We start from the raw sequence: 13370 nt of genomic DNA on the forward strand, positions 1-13370 counted from the left end.
GCAGTTGTTAGCCAGCAGTCCTGGATTGTGAGAGGGATGTCCGACTGCCCATTTAGGTCTAGTGGGATCGAGCCTAAACAGGCAGTTGGACATCCTTCGAGGGGTCCCAGATAGGAGAGGGTGCATGCTTGGCTGAGGGACAATGTCCCTCATGTCCCTGTGCATTAATTTTGTGCACCAGGCCTCTAGTCACTGATTAAGGTTTAATATCCAATATCTGCAGGCACTTTATACAACATAATAAAAGGAAGATAAATGGTCCAATAAAAAATGGGCAATTGACCTAAATGGAATATTTTTTTAAAGAAGACAGGAAGAAGGGCAAGAGACACATGAAAACATGCTCAAAGTAACTAATTATCCCAGAGATGAAAATCAAAATGACAATATGGTATCATCTCACACCTGTCAGAATGGCTATCATCAACAAATCAACAAACAATGAGTGTTGGTGAGGATGCAGAGAAAAAGGAATGCTAGTGCACTGCTGGTGGGAATGCAGACTGGTGTAGCCACTGTGGAGAACAGTATGAAGTTTCCTCAAAAAACTAAAAATGGAACTCCCATTTGATCCAGTAATGCCACTCCTAGGAACATATCCTAAGAAACTGGAAACACCAGTCAGAAAGGATATATGCATCCATATGTTCATAGCAGCACAATTCATGATAGCTAAAATTTGGAAACAACCTAGGTGTCCGTCAGCAGATGAGTGGATTTAAAAAGTATGATACATCTACACAATGGAATACTATGCTGCCATAGAAAAGAAAGAATTCTTACCATTTGCAGCAACCTGGATGGAATTGGAGATCATAATGCTAAGTGAAATAAACCAGTCAATGAAAGAAAAATACCACATGATCTCACTCCTTTGTGGATAATAAAGAATATTATAAACTGATGAACATAAAGATAGATACAGAGGCAGTAAAGCATCAAACAGACTGTCAAGTTACAGTGGGAAGGTTAGGGAGAAGTCGGGGATATAAGAGATCAACTGAAGGACTTATATATATGCATATAAGCATAACCAATGGACACAAGACACTGGGGGGTTAGGACATGAATGGGAGTTGGGTGGAGGGAGCATTGGATTAAAAAATGGAAAATAAATAAAACAAATTCAGAAGATAAAAAAAGAGAAAAACATTAATCATGACCCTTATGAACTACTTTCAATAAAGTTAGAATATCCAGAGTAGGGGTGTCGAACTCAATCAGAGAAGGGGCCAAAATCTAAAATCCAGCCTAAATCGTGGGCCGAATGGTTTACTGAACAGTCATAAACTGTCATTGTGATGGAAACGCAGCGGAGTGCAGTGATGACAGCGCGGTGCGGGCCACATTGCAAGGCCTGGCGGGACGGATTTGGCCCGCGGGCCTTGTGTTTGACACATGTGATCTAGAGGATCAGAAAGGAAATAGAGATAGTAAACAACACTATAAATCAACTAGATTTAACAGACATATATAAAATACCCCACTCAACAACTGCAGAACTACAGAATACACATTCTTCTTGAGTTCATGAAATAGTCTCTAGTGGATGAATCCAAGATGGCGGCATAGGTAAACACCTAAACTGCTGCCTCACACAACAATTTCAAAACTACAACTAAAAGACAAAACCTCTATCACCTAGAACTACAGGAAAGCTAGCTGTGTGGAAGTTCTACAACTAGAAGGAAAGAGAAAAGAGCACTGAGAGGGGCACAAGTGCTGAAAAGCTGAGGTAGGGAGGCATGTGAATTGGGCTGGTGGCAGGTGACTGGGTGCGCTGCTTTCTTCAACCCAAAGGGAGACAAGATCCTGGTTACTCTGAACTCGTTTCTGGGGAGACGCTGGGGACCCAAACTCCTACGGGGAGAAGCTGAACTGTTTGCCATCGGGTCGGAAAGTGAGGGTGGCTTCCTTGCAGAGGTGCACACAGCAATTATTGTTTACTGAGCTAGGTGCGGGACGCGGGAACTCGGAAACACAGAGATGCAGAGATGGCTGACTGGCAGCCATTGCTGTTTGCCAGGCCCAAACATAGTGACTCTCTGAGACCCTGCCCCACACAATCCACAAACCCACCCAAGCTCCAAACAGCAGCTTTTGCATATAACTGCCTTGCCCTATCGCAGTTTAACCTAACAAACTGCAGCTCTGGTCAGACAGCTTCAAAACCTCCAAACCCTAAGCAAAGAGGTGTAAACTGTAGTTGCATTTTCTCCACATCCTCGCCAGCACTTGTCATTTGCTGATTTGTTGATTATAGGCATTCTGACAAGTGTGAGGTGGTACCTAATTGTTTTCATTTGCATCTCTTGGATAATTAGTGACTTTGAGCATGTTTTCATGTATCTCTTGGCTTTATTAATGTCCTCTTTTGAAAAGTGTCTATTTAGGTCCTCTGCCCATTTTTTTCATTTGTTTGTTTATCTTCCTTTTGTTAAGTTGTAAGAGCTATGAGGGAAAATAAAGAAAAACACCTGTAATAATCTGAACAATAAAAATTTATTTAAAAAAAATAAAAAATAAATAGTCTCTAGTGTAGGCCATATGTTTGGCTCTAAAACAAGTGTCAATAAATTTAATAAGACTAAAAATATATTCCCTGACCACAACGAAGTGAGAAAACTTTAAAAAATGAAAACTGTAAGAATCACAATTATGTAAATCAAACAATATTCTCTTAAACAACTGGTGGGTTAAAGAAAAAAAATCACAAGAGATAAAAAATACACATAGATGAATAAAAACAACAATACAACATGTAAAAATTTATGAGATACAATGAAGGCAGTACTTAGTGGAAAATGTATACCTGTAAATACCTATTTTTAAAAAAAGAAGAAAGGTTTCAAAGCATTAACCTAAACTTAAACCATGAGTAACTAAAAAAAAAATAAAAAAAAAATAGCAACCTAAACTTAAAACTACCAAAAGAAAGGAAATAATAAAGATAAGAACAAAAAAACAAACAACAACAACCCCCACCCCCCACACACACAAAAAAAACAACAACAAAAAAGAAATAGATAATAGAGCCGAGACCGGTTTGGCTCAATGGATAGAGCGTTGGCTTGGGGACTGAAGGGCACGGGTTCGATTCCAGTCAAGGGCATGTACCTTGGTTGCGGGCACATCCCCAGTAGGGGGTGTGCAAGAGGCAGCTGATCGATGACTCTCTCTCATCGATGTTTCTAACTCTCTATCTCTCTCCCTTCCTCTCTGTACAAAATCAATAAAATATATTTAAAAAAAAAGAAAAAAAAGAAATAGATAATAGAAAAACAACAGAGGGAATCAATGAAACCAAGAATTGGTTATTTGAAAAGATGCACAAAACTGACAAACTTTTACCTAGAGTAACCCAATAAAATAAATAAGTCTCATTATCAGAATCCTAAACAAAAGAACTGACATCACTAATAACTTTTCAGAAATAAGATTATAAGAGATTACTATGAACTATTGTGCATACCAACAAATTAGACTTCCTAGAGATAACAAATTCCTAGCACACAAATCACTTATAATGACTTAACAGAAAATCTCAACATACCTAAAACAAATAAAGATAATTAGTTACCGAAAACCTTCCAATAAACAAAAGCCCAGGACCATATGAGTGAATTCTACAAAAAATTTTTAAAAATAAGTTTTTATTGTTCATATTATTACAAATGTTTCCCCCCCCCCCCCCGCACCATTGCTCTCCTCCACCAGGTTCCCACCCCACCCTCTGCCCTTTCCCCATTCCCCATTGTCCTCATCCATAGGTGTACAGTTTATGTTCAGTCTCTTCCCCCATTCCCCTCTCCCCTTTTCCCCAAGAATCGTCAGTTCACTCCCCTTCCATACCTCTGATTCTATTATATTTAACAGTTAATATTGTTCATCAATTTTTTTTTAATTCCCTTGGTTTTTAGATTCACGTTGTTCATAATTTTTATCTTTATTTACTTTCTCTTCTGAAAGAACCCCCTTCAGCAATTCATATAATTCTGGTTTGGTGTTGATGAACTCCTTTAGCTTTTTTTTTTTATTAGTGAAGCTCTTTATCTGGCCTTCGATTCTGAGTGATAGCTTTGCTGGATAGATTATCTTTGGCTGTAGGTTCTTACTATTCATCACCTTGAATATTTCTTGCCATTCCCATCTGGCCTGCATGGTTTCTGTTGAGAAGTCAGCTGACAATCGTATAGGTGCTCCTTTATAGGTAACTACCTTCTTTGCTCTTGCTGCTTTTAATATTTTCTCTTTGTCTTTTGCTCTTGGAATTTTAATTATGATTTGTCTTGGTGTGGTCCTCTTTGGATTCCTTTTGTTTGGAGTTCTGTGCGCTTCCTGGACTTGTAAGTCTAATTCTTTCACCAGGTGGGGGAAGTTTTCTGTCACTATTTCTTTTAGTATGTTTTCGATATCTTGCTCTCTCTCATCTTCTGGGACCCCCATAATTCTGATGCTGGTTCGCTTGAAGTTGTCCCAGAGGTTTCTTACATTATCTCCAATTTTCTGGATTCTCTTGCCTTCTAGCTTCTGTGGAGGAGTGTTTTCTGGCTCTTAATGTTCCAAATCTTTGACTTGATTCTTGCAATCTTCCATTCTGTTTTTAGGACTCTGTATAATATTTTTTATTTCAGAGAATGTATTCTTTATTTCTTGTAGATCCCTTATCATTTCTTGTTGATCCCTTATCATTTCTTGTTGATCCCTTATCATTTCTTGTTGACTCCTTATTAATTCTAGTTGATCTCTTTTCATATCCTCATAGGTCTTATCAATCTTTTCTAGGAAATTCTTGAAAAACCTTATAAGCATAGATTTGAACTCTATATCCAGTCACTTTTTGTCCTCCATTTCTTTCGTTTGTGATCTATTTTGTTGTCGCATTTCGCAGCTACAGATGGGGCGGGGTTTCAGGATGGAGCCTACAGCCTTGGCTTCCGTCAGCCCTGCTCTATGCAGTCTCAGTAATCCCCAGGGTCCTTCAGTACTCGATGCCAGAGCCTCTGAGAGAAAGGTGCACTCGATTTTCGCCTGCTACCAAACAGTCTATGCTCTCCCCCAATGAGCCCGGTATTGGGGTTCAGTTCAGTTGGAAGTGGAGTTGGAGGTGGCGTTCAGAGCAGTCTGGAGCCCCTGTCTCCTTCCCCCCAGGGCAATTCCTTGGCATAGACGACAGTCCCTTCTCTGCGAGAAATGTGCATGCAGCCAGGACCTCCTTTCGCTGTTCCCCCGGGGTTCTGCCTTATAGCCCAGCTCCTGCTGTGTGAGCCTGGGTCCCCGAGGTCTGGCCTAGAACTGGGGTTCACAGCAGTCACAACTGGGGCCCAACGCAGTCGGAGCATTTATCTCCTTCCCACTAGGGAACGCCAGCCAGGCACTCAGCCGCCCTCCTCTCCAGCTCCGTCCTCTCCGCGCGCCGCGTGTCTCCATACCTTAGGCTTTTCCAGCTCCTCCGCGCTTCCTTCTGGTTTTCTCCTTGCTTCTAGTTGTAGAATTTCCAGTCAGTCGACTTTCCTGTAGTTCTGGGTTATGTCCATTTTATATTTTAGTTGTATTTTATTGAAATTGTTGTGTGCGCTGCGGCTAGGTGTTTACCTGGGCGCAGCCATCTTGGATTCTCCAGTCTAGATGAACTTTAGAATCATTTATCCTCTAACAGACTTTCATATTCTCAGTAGATTTTCAGACTTTATTTCAATTAAGTTCTGCACATTTCTTATTTATTTTGTTAAGCAAATACAGTAGGAAGTCAAACAGGAGTTTATATTCTTATACTGTGGCTGGGAAAGGTTTTTCTGAAAAGATGACATTTGAACTGAGACTTAAGTTTGGGGAGAAGTCATCCGTGGGATAAGCCAGGAAGAATGTTGCAGGCAGAGAGGAAAGAAGGACAAAGACCTGTGGCAAAAAGGGTCCTGCAGAATGACCCAAACCTTGTCAAACTCTTATAAAATTTTTTTAGAAGAGGGAACATTTCCTAATGCATTCTATGAAGCTAACATTACTTTGGTAGCTAGCCAAACCCAAGTTAATACATCATAAGAAAAGAAAATTATAAAACAATATACTATATGAATAATGATCCAAAATTATGTAACAAAATACTAGTAAAATAAATCCTATAACATGTTAAACATAGATGTAATTTTATTAACCAATGTCACCCCAATAAATGTAATTTTTAAAATCAATTAATAAAAAATATATATACTGTGACCAAGTGGGATTTATCCCAAGAATGTAAGGTTGGTTCAACAAAAGCAAATCAATCACTGTACTATACCACACTAATAAAACAAAGGAAAAAGAAATACTTGATCATCTCAATTGATGCAGAAAAGTCATTTGATAAAAATCAAGATTTTTTCATGATAAAGTTAGTGAATCAAGTGGTCAGTGTGAGACTACACCAGATTCCAACTATTCACATTCATAAGTGATACATTCAAGAGGCAGACTCAGTGAGCACCAAAGCCCCACTGAAGTAAGTCCAGCCCCATATGCAAGTCTCCAACACAGCAGTTCTCCCATTATAGACACAGCGGGTCCTCATAGCCAATTGGTCTGGAGGTCAATTCCTCCCAGTGTACCAACAGCAATCAAAGCTTACTTACACCAAGACTTTGTACTCAGGCCACAAAGGGGTGCGCCAAGAGTGTCCACCTCAGGTGATGGGCTGAACCACTAGTCACCTACCACAGAAAACCACTCTATCAACACAGGGAAGTAGCAAAATGCAGAGACAAAGAAACATGTCACAAATGAAAGAAATGGAGGAAAGCAAACTACGAGACATAGAGTTCAAAACCACATTCATAAGGTAACACAAGAATCTTCTAAAAACTGCCAAGAAACTTGATGAGCTTAGTGAAACCTTCAAGGACCTTAATGAGAAAAAAAAAAAAAAAAAAAAAAAAGGACCAGTCACAAATTAAGCATACACTGTATGAAATAAAGAATATACAGAAATTCAACTGTAGATCAAAGGACCCGAAGAATCAAACCAAATATCTGAAATATGAGGAAACAAAAAACATCCAACCATAAAAAATGAAAGAAATATGAAGATAGTGTAAGGAGCTTCTGTGACAACTTTAAGCATACCAACATCAGAATTATTGGGTGGCCAGAAGAAGAGAGAGAGCAAAATATTGAAAACCTATTAGAAGAAATGACATAAAACTTTCCCTACCTTGTGAAAGAAATAGACTTACAAGTCCAGGAAGCATAGACAACCCCAAACAAGTGGAATCCAAAGAGGATCACATCAAGACACATCATAATTAAAATGCCAAGAGCAAAAGACAAAGAGAGAATCTTGAAAGCAGCAAGATAAAAACAGTTAGTTACCTACAAGGAAGCACCCATATGACTCAGCTGATTTCTCAACAGAAACCATGCAGACCACAAGGGAGTGGCAAGAAATATTCAAAGTGATGAACAGCAAGAATCTACAACCAAGATTACTCTACCCAGCAAAGCTGTCATTCAGAATTGAAGGGCAGATAAAGAGCTTCACAGACAAGAAAAAGCTAAAGCAATTCATCATCACCAAACCAGGATTATATGAAATGCTGAAGGGTATTCTTTAAGAAGAGGAAGAAGAAGAAAAAGGTAAAGATAAAAATTATGAACAAAATGACAACAAATACATATCTACCAACAAGTGAATCTAAAAATTAAGTGAATAAAAAATTTGATGAACAGAATGGACTGATGAATATAATAGAATCAGGGGCATAGAAAGGGAATGGACTGCCAATTCTGAGGGTGAAGCGGGTGTAAGGGGTGCAGTAAGAGATTGGACAAAAATCTTACACCTGGATGAAGACAGTGGCGGGGGGTAAGGGCATGGGGTAGAGTGGGAAATCAGTTTGAGGGGAGCTATGTGGGGAAAAAAGAGAAACACCAATAACAATCTGTGCAATAAAGATTTATTTAAAAAGAATATAAAACACTCTTTTCCCTGTCTTAATTCAAAATATCAATATTTTAAAAGAGAAAAAAAATATATGATTATAGAATTTGAAAGGTATGCAATTTATTTTAATATCTATTGATTTTTAAAAATTCTAACTAAAACAGGGAGGGTGCAGTGTGGAGTGGGCCAATGGGGAGGGGAGAAGAAAATATCTGTAATACTTTCAACAATAAAGAAAAAATTTTAAAAGCAAATTAACAAATAAAATGTGAAAAAAAATCTATTTAAACCTAAAAGCCAACACCATCCTCAATGAGGAAATAGGAACAACCTATTATGTAATTTCAAAATGTTTACTAGTATTTTGATTATTTCATAACAAAATGGTAGTAGTATTTGATATCATGATTATAGTTTAGAAAACTGTTTAGCTTATATCTAGACAGTGTTAAAAGTTGATTAAATAAGACATATCACATTTGCCAATACATCCAATACTGGGTTAATATCTAATATTTATACAGAACTTATAAAACTCTACACCAAAAAATGATCCAATTAAAAAATGGGCAAAAGACTGAATAAGCACTTCTCCAAAGAAGACATATTGATGGCCAATAGACACATGAAAAGATGTTCAACATCACTAATCATCAGAAAAATTAAAATTAAAATTATAATGAGCTATACCTCATACCTGTCAGAATGGCTATCATCAATAAATCAACAAATAACAAATGTTGGCATGTATGTGGAGAAAAGGGAACCCTTATGCACTGTTAGTGGGAAGGCAGATTAGTGTAGTCACTGTGGAATACAATATGGAGTTACTTAAAATAATTAAAAATGGCCTGGCTCAGTGGTTGAGCATCGATCCATGAACCATGAGGTCACAGTTTAATTCCTAGTCAGGGCACACACCCAGGTTGCGGGCTCAATTCCCAGTAGGGGGTATGCAAGAAGCAGCCAATTGATGATTCTCTTCACGGATGTTTCTATCTCTCTCTCCCTCTTCCTTCCTCTCTCTGAAATCAATAAAAACATATTAAAAAAAAAAGTGGAACTGCCTTATTATACAGCGATTCCACTTCTGGGAAGTATCAGAAGAAAACTGAAACACTAATTCAAAAGAATATATGCACCCCTATGTTCAGTGCAGTGTTATTTACAACTAGAGGCCTGGTAAACGAAAGCGTGCATTGGTGGTAGGGGTGCATATATTCTTTTGAAAACGTGCATTGGTGGTGGGAGAGTCCCTCAGCCCTGCCTGCACCCTCTCTAATCCAGGATCCCTCGGAAGATGTCCACAGGGATTGGACCTAAACCGGCAGTCAGACATCCCTCTCATAATCTGGAACCACTGGCTCCTAACCGCTCACCTGTCTGCCTACCTAATGCCCCTAACTCTCCCCAGCTGGTCTGATCGCCCCTAACTGCTCTCCCCTGCCAGCCTGATCACCCCTAACTGTGCTCCCCTGCTGGCCTGATTGTCCTAACTTCTCCCCTGCCTGGCTGATCCCCCTAACTGCTCTCACCTGTTGGCCTAATTCCCCTAACTGCCTAACTACTCTCCCCTGCCGGGCTGATCCCCCTAACTGCTCTCCCCTGTAGACCTGATCCCCCTAGCTTCTCTCCCCTGCCGGCGTGATCACCCCTAACCACCTCTGCCTCAGCTCTACCACCATTGCTTTGCCCAGAAGACATCTGGTCTAATTAGCATATTACCCTTTTATTAGTATAGATAGCCAGGATGTGAAAGCAACCCCAGTGTCCATCAGTAGACAAGTAGTATTACACAATAGAATACTACTTAGCCATAAAAACAAATAAAATTTACCCTTTCAAACAGCATGGATGGACCTGGAGAACACTATGCTAAATGAAATAAGCCAGAGAAAGATAAATACCATATGATTTCACTCATATGTAAAATTTAATGAACAAACAGAACTAACAAGCAAAACAGAGACAGACTCATAGATAGATACTAGGTGGATAGTTCTGTGGGGAGGGGGTTTTGGGTGGTGGCAGGAATGAGCAAAAAGAAAAGAAAGAGAACTCATGGACATGAACAACTATGGTGATTTCAGGGAGAAGAATAGAGGTAGAAAAGGGTACAGGGGATAAGTGGTGATGGGAAAAAATAAAGAAAAACAGATTAAAAATTTAAAAAGATAAAAACTATGATACATTTATACTGTGATAAAAAGTTGATTAAATTGGACAATTACTGACCTAAGAGCAAAAAGTCATATATATTTAATACTATAAACTTCCACAAAAAAGCAAGGTAAAATATATTCTTACTCCAAACAATGTTTCAAAGAGTCAAAACAGACATATAGTGGGGAAAAATTAGTTCTTAAAGAATCATTTGACTATCAAGTATTGCAAGTGACACAAATTTTTGGTGATAAAAGACTGGGTTATTCAGATTTCAAACATGCTTCATAACTGTATTACCAAACTCCCAGTTCCCACTATACCTGTTTCTTTCAGGAGATTCCAGATGTCTCTGCATTTATGGACCTGCTCAAGTGCACGATTCAGGAATCTGGTCTATTTGGCAACAAGTAACAAAAAATATTAGTCTCAACCAAACAAAACTTTAAGGAAAATAAAATAATCTTGACACCATTTTCATTAAAAACAGTAAAAAAATAAAATGATAGTTTAAACTGAACATTTTAGAATTTATATAGAAATATTAACCTCTATTTGTACTTTTTCTAATGTCCCAGGAAAATAAGTATTAGACTATCTGACCATTATCAATTTCTTTAATAATCTAGGACAGAAGAGAAGCACTTCTGGGATGTTGGTATGAAGAGCTCCATAAACCTTCTCCCCAGCAAAACAACCATAACTAAAAATTGTAAAAATCCAAGCATGTAAAGTCTCAGGAAGTTGTCCTAAGGGCATAGATCAAATCTATTCCAAAAAATCTACTACCATAAGTTTAAGTTAGAACAGTGAGCACCTGTGGCAGTTAAGACATGATCTGCTCATCAACTCCCCTGCTCAGTGAGATGTAAATGCTACTTTAGGTGGTTGTGGCCAATAAGATGGTGCTCTCTCTATGCTCAGCTTCCAGGCTAGAATTCCCAGAAGAAGCATGCTGCCACTACCTCTCATCTCCCTTCCCATGGTCTATATTGCAGAAGCCCTATTATAAAACAAGCACAACTGAGAAGCCTGGAGCTCTCTTCCTCTACCTAGTCCCCACTACCTACCAGGCATGGCATACTGAGAATACTAGGTCTGAAATGCCTTTACCTTATGCATAGGATAGGGTTTCCATGCTGGGAGAGGTAAGGCAAGAATGCCTGGGACTATGATTCCTACACAGCCCTCAACTCACAGAGCTTGATTATCACTCCGATAGAAATGGGCCACCATCCTGCCTTGAGCAACAAAACAATGGTAGAGAGTTTATGCTCAGGAGGAGAGTCAGGCCATCAAAAGAGTGAGCTTTGTAGGTCTACCTAAAAAGACTGACTTTACTTGGAAAGAAGCACAGGAAAGTTCAAGTCTAAGGGCATTATAAAAAAAACAAACCATGGAGTTCTTGGTGTTAAATAATTAAGAGGTGGCTGGTAGCTCAATGATATCAACAAGTAAAACAGTAGACCAGCTCTTATACAGAGAACCAAGAAAATAAAAAGCTAAGAAGATCCTTTCCCCTTCAATTTATGCCAAAGAGCATTTTCAAACACACGCACACACACACACACACACACACACACACACACACACACACACGAGTTATCACTAATAGCTGGGTGTGATAACAATAGAAGAAGGCCATTTAGAAACGTAACAGGGAGTTCAGGGAAAGAGATGGTAAGAAATAACCTTGATAAAAACCACTTTCATCCCTTTGGGGAAGAGGGGTCAGGGTGACTGCACAGGCAGATTGTGTCCTCTGAGAAGTGATACAGCTACAGAAAATAGACTTCAATGAACTAGAACAGCCAAGTTACTAAACAAAGAAACAAACAAATATTAACAACAAGCCCCAGAAGGGAAACCAGTGTTCAATGATGCACCAATATATCTAAAATGTCCAGTTTTCAACAAGAAATTAAGAGATCTGTGAAGAAACAGGAATGCGTGATTCACATTCAGGGGAAAAAAGCAGGCAACAGGAACTTATTTTGAAAAGGTTCACATGTTGAACTGAGAATACACAGATTTCAAAGCACCTATTTTAAATATGTTCAAACAACTAAAGGAAACCACATAAAAGGAAGAATGTCTGATGAATTGTCTCTGCAAATATAGAATCTCAATAAAGAAGGCAGTGGGATAGCACAGTTAATGTGATGAAAGAATATAACAATAACCAAGAATCTAGTATACAGCAAAACTATCTTTCAGAACTGAAAGCAAAATAAAGAAATTCTCCAATAAACAAAAGCTGAGATAATATGTTGCTACCAGAATCATTTTTACAAAAAATCTAAGAGAAGTTCTTAGGCTGAAAACAAGTGACTCCAGATAGTAATTGGAATCCAAATAACAAAATAAAGTCCAATGGTAAAAATAGTTGCATAACTATAGAAGACAATATAAAGATATATTTCTTTTTTCCTCCTCTTAACTTTAAAAAAGCAATTGTATAAATCTATATACAATTTTTATACCTAAAAGATATCCATAGACTTCTACCAACCCAAGAAGATATATCCTTCTAAAGCACATTTGGCCCTACCTGGTTTGGGTCAGTGGATAGAATGTTGGCCTGTGGACGGAAGGGTCCCGGGGTTTGATTCCGTTCAAGGGCACATGCTTGAGTTTCAGGCTCAATACCCAGTAGGGGGCGAGCAGGAGGCAACTGATCAATGACAATCTCTCATCACTTATGTTTCTATCTCTCTCTTCTTCCTTCCTCTCTGAAATCAATAAAATATATTACAACACATATGGCACTTTCTTCACTACAGACCATATGATAGGCCACAACACAAACTTCAAATAAACTTAAAGTATTTTGAATTCTCACAAAGTATGTACTCTAACCACAGTGGAATAAGATTAGAAATCAACAAGGTAATAAAATTTTGGAAATTCACAAATATGTGGATATAAAACAGGTTCTTAAGTAAACAATAGGTTAAAAATAAAATCACAATGGCCTGGCTAGTGTTGCTCGGTAGTTGAGTGCTGACATAGGAACCAGGAGGTCACTGGTTCAACTCCCAGTCAGGGTACATGCCTGGATTTCAAGCTCAATCCCCAGTAGAGGGCATGCAGAAGGCAGCCAATGGATGAGGTTCCTCTTACATCGTTGTTTCTATCTCTCTCCCTCTTCCTTGCTCTCTTTCTAAAAATAAATACAAACATATTTTACAAAATCACAATGAATAAAAAGAAAATACAACATACCAAAACTAATATGGTACTGCTGAAAAAGTATGCTATAGTCTGAATTTGTCCCTCACAAATT

General features: G+C 38.5%; 1 protein-coding gene across 1 annotated transcript in view; it reads right to left on the reverse strand.

Annotated features, from left to right (window-relative positions):
• The window catches only part of TEX11 (testis expressed 11), a 285049-nt gene that overhangs the window by 46439 nt on the left and 225240 nt on the right, over nt 1-13370 (reverse strand). The window contains exon 24 of the mRNA XM_045571903.1: nt 10408-10480. Within this exon, the coding sequence (XP_045427859.1) occupies nt 10408-10480 (73 nt within the window). The remainder of the gene's footprint in view (nt 1-10407; nt 10481-13370) is intronic.

The sequence above is a fragment of the Pipistrellus kuhlii genome, unplaced genomic scaffold, assembly GCF_014108245.1.
Source record: "Pipistrellus kuhlii isolate mPipKuh1 unplaced genomic scaffold, mPipKuh1.p scaffold_m20_p_40, whole genome shotgun sequence".
In the NCBI taxonomy this organism is placed as follows: domain Eukaryota; kingdom Metazoa; phylum Chordata; class Mammalia; order Chiroptera; family Vespertilionidae; genus Pipistrellus; species Pipistrellus kuhlii.